At 34.9% G+C, this 4449-nt stretch overlaps 1 protein-coding gene across 1 annotated transcript in view; it reads left to right on the plus strand.

Moving 5' to 3' along the window:
• LOC111089626 overlaps positions 1-4449 on the plus strand; it is a gene marked incomplete at its 3' end in the record, with an annotated part of 31149 nt that overhangs the window by 5832 nt on the left and 20868 nt on the right. Inside the window, exon 2 of the mRNA XM_022402483.1 lies at positions 3910-4392. Within this exon, the coding sequence (XP_022258191.1) occupies positions 3910-4392 (483 nt within the window). The remainder of the gene's footprint in view (positions 1-3909; positions 4393-4449) is intronic.

The following is a 4449-nucleotide window of genomic DNA, read 5'->3' on the forward strand; positions in this document are numbered from 1 at the left end:
CTGCGTGAATCGTTGTGAATTATAGCGTGTGTTAAAGTTAAAGTGACTGTGGAAATTCTGTGTATTGCAAAGTTGTGTTGAGAAAGAATAAACTAGTTTTATTTAAGAAAGGAGTTGTATCACTGAAGTTCTTCGGAAAGAATTCTTACGGGAAATTAACAAACGACCAGAGACGTAACAGTATATTTTGTTAGTGTTTGCAGAATTAAATACAGTAGTAGATGTGTTATCATTCTGCAAGATCATTTTTATTTTTTACTTAACGTTTTTAAAGTAAACATGTTGAACCAAACTACTAACTTGTGATCTTTTTCTATTTATATTAAACGTAAACTGATTAAAAATATATTTGAAAATTTGTCCAACAAGTTTTTGACCAACCATTATCTAATTGGAATTAACTTTTAAACAATTAGAGGACTACTTCAAAGAAAAGTGCTTATAGCACACAATAAACGGATATTTTCTAGATAAACTGATACTAGAGACCAAGCATGTGAACAGGTATGTTCCATTTTTCTACTGATCGACTTCAAAATGAGGCTGAATCCTTTGAAGAATCAAAGTTTCTGAAGAGTTTGCTTACTCACAGAAAAGGAAAATTAGGAATTTTTGATGAATGGGGATCAGACTGAAGAGATGGCTGAGAATGTGAAAATTACCGTAAAATTGATTAAAAGAAACCACACCACGAACCACGAACACTTAAAATTAAATATGAGTTCTGAAATACAGGTCATTATTTAGGATTAAAATTTGTTTATTTTTTCACCATCCTTCAATCAGATACCCTAAGAACGACCTGCTAGAGAAACTCTTGATTCTAATTTATTTACTTTTCCAACTACCAATTCTCGGCACTCAGTTCACGTGGTAACAAACATTCTAAATCATGCTTGCAATAGATGACGTCGATGGAGCATCAAACTTATGGAAGGTCGCAGTAACTCTGTTTGATCTTTACCACTATGCTTGATGTTTACTCGAGAGAAGTTTTGTCTGACTAGGCTCAGTAAAGAAGCAGGGAAGCTCTATGGGTCAAACAATTTGTGTAGAAATGTGTGAAAAGTGGGAGTGATAATTCAGTGTCAGAGAGATTTTCTACTCTGACGTTAACAGAAAAATATTTAGTCTCTAATGCACCGGGTATATGTTGTTATCCTTGGCCACTCTTTGCAACCCTTCGGTACAAAGGTGTTTGCATACACTCTTCCATTTAGTGAGATGTAACAAAATCTTGGTCATTTCCTCAATTCTTACCCAGAAGACCCTTTGTCTAGGAAGACTAGGATTCAGGCCTTGATCGATTTTTTCACTTATACATGACTTCGTTCGAGCCTGGATGGCGAATTTGTTTGGACCAAACTGGTAAAGCAAATTGGAGATCAAGCTTGTTTTCACAGATAGTTACAAAGAGACAGTCAATATTTTCTTCGTCTTCTGGATGTCATCGGACAGAATCTTGGACATGTTTGCAGGATATCTCGGTTGTTCAAGCATGTTTTCAGCTTCATGATGTGGCTATAAGAAGATCCAGTCGCAGGGTGATATAGAATAGCAAGAAACATTGCAACCCCATTTTCTACCATGATTTCCGATATCTTGTCAGCCATGTATTCTTCGCGTGTCTCTGTGGCTACGCTGACCGTCTGGTACATAACTAGTATTTTTTTATATCAACCCAACCTTCACACTAAAGCTCAGTGCGCATGCTCAGCTTTGCATTATAATAAATATTTCCAAATCCTCTCTTTATCAGAGAGACCGACAACTGATGTCGTATTGGCAATTTTAGAGTAGGAATTAGTATGGGATATTATATTACAGTGCATATACAACACATACTTCCTTTGCTAGTAGTTCCAAACATAGATTCATAAAGTTAACACACTTCCCTATGTTAGAGCTTGAATGATTAGACAAGGCAGGGTTATTAGTTGTATGCGAGATAGTGTGTAGTATTGACAAATTAATATTTCCAAACAGTATTTTATCAGACGCACAAGGCATACTCATATTCATTTTCCCTAACATTCTCTGACTCTGTTACTTCAGTAGGCCTACTGCCAGTTTTTGCAGGTTAACATTTGAATTTGGGCTAGTGTCCATAAGCATGGATGACACATAGTAAGTATCATTGAAAGTTTTCATTCGTGTCCTGGTTTCTTTATTAGTAGAAAATAACACTTTTAGTTCGTACTGAATAATGTATATTGTTACGTATTACAATTTCGAAAGGTCTGAAACTGAGTAAACTGATACTTTAAATTTAGTAGTTAATTATTTGCCGATATATCTCCAGTTTATAATATTTTCCAACAAGATTGATACACACAGTGATTTATGTACAAAAATTTTAAAAACTTACAAGCAATATAAAGTCTTCTTTCTAGTCTGGAACTTCCTTGATATCTTATCGAAGGTTCACGATAAGCGAGTTAATTACGAGTTGATGTAGGTACGATTCACTTCACGGGGAGCTAGCTAGCTTTGTCCTTAGTTATTTATCAGCCACACACGCCGAGTTTTCCACGATGAAGTTATATAATGTTTTCGTAAAAATACTAATGTCCGATAAGAATCCACTGAAGTTAAATGATTTGTAATGTTCGAACTTTGTAAATGCTCCCTGTCCAATATTTGAAGTTTTCCGATTGATAAGCATTATAACAATCACTGTTATAGCTTCCGAAGTTTATAGCACACCGACTATAGCAAATTAATAATAGATACTACTTTTTTGGCGCGTCGCGTTGGTTATACTTATTGGCATGTGGAGAGTTTCTAGAAAATTCAGATTACGTAACAATACAAAGCTACATTAAGCATTTACGTACATATATTGTTGATTCTTACACTCGAGAATCTTCTACAACTTTAGAGAATAGACGGGAGTTTCCCAAAAGATATTTAACTGTATAAGTTGTGTACACTTGTAAATATAAATTTAATTCAAGCAAACATCGATATTAAAATAAATATATAATAATAAATCCATCACGTCATGATTCACAGTCACTTATTCCACTGTACTAAAAACGGAACCACACAAACTGCGATACTGACTGTACCTGTTATATATCTAACAGCGCTAATAAATTGTGGAAGCAACTATGATTGACCTCTCTTGTAGGTTTTGACTTAGTCACAGAAATGATTAGAATGTCTGTAGCTGTTCACTGTTAAATCAGTGAATGCTGGCGCCATCTTTGAATGCAACGAAACTAATTACAAAAAGAGATCACGATGATTTTATTAGGTAGCAGCACTAGGCATTGGTTGGCTGGTTGTTGCTAAATACAAAGCTACACAATGGGCTATCTTTGCTATGCCCAACACTGGTATCAAAACCTGATTTTTTAGCGTCGTAAGCCTGCAGACTTTCCGCTGAGTCACTAGGTGGTAGCACTAAGCTGAAAATGTGTTTGCTGGTGGTGTGTATTCACACACCTGTGTATTGTCAGTTAACACTACCTATGAATTAAATGTAGGCGTACCTGTTAAAGTTTATTGAAAACATAAATTTAATTTATACTAAGTAGATAGTACTTATCGCAAGATTTTTACTCAACTGTGCCTTTATTGTTGGTTGTAGTTAAGCACAAAGTCACACAATTAGCTATCTATGCTCTGCCTACTACGGGTATCGAAAACCCAGCATTTAGCTTCCAGTCTTATGACTGAACAACTGGGTGGGGGGTTAAATATGCTTTAAAAATTAAAGTAATAATATTAATATAGATAATATTGCCGATTTACGTCACCAGTGAATCACTTTAAAATTACCGATATTCCCTGGCCTGATATTGATGTTATTATATGTTCTGATATCTTTTTATGTAAGTTCAACAGTGTGAAGAAAATCTCACTGAATATTTATAATTTCAAGTATTGTGTATTTTTATACAGGAAGGCGGGTTGACATCGACACTATGTTTTCACCACACGTGAAAGCGTCAATTATACCCTGGAGCCTGAATTTGAAGCCTTTAAATCGGATCATAAATCAAGACACTCCACCTAACACGAAGAAAAAAGACGATTTCACTTTGAATCGTAATGAAGAAACGTCTGAACTGAATAGAAATGCTTTGATGAGACGTTCGATCTTCTTTTCTGCTTGTGATGAAGACCAGAATTATTGTCCATATTTTACCCTTTTCAGTAGGAGATATTCTGAAGTATTTTTCAAATCTCCTAGTAAATATTCCTATGCAACACTTCGCAAAGCAGTGGAGTTTTTAAAGCCTTTCTTCACTAGCGACAACAGCAACTTTTCAGAAATTGGTTATAAAGTATCATTTAATTATTCACTGAAATCCGCCAATGTTTTACAAGCTGAAGAGATAATCAAGCACAAATTTTATGAAGTAGTTTTTGAAGTTGTCAAATGTAAGTATTGTTACGTCTCCGTTTTGTTAATTAATTTCCCGTAACTTCGTTCGGACG

The sequence above is a fragment of the Limulus polyphemus genome, unplaced genomic scaffold (genome assembly GCF_000517525.1).
Source record: "Limulus polyphemus unplaced genomic scaffold, Limulus_polyphemus-2.1.2 Scaffold6825, whole genome shotgun sequence".
Taxonomy (NCBI): Eukaryota; Metazoa; Arthropoda; class Merostomata; order Xiphosura; family Limulidae; genus Limulus; species Limulus polyphemus.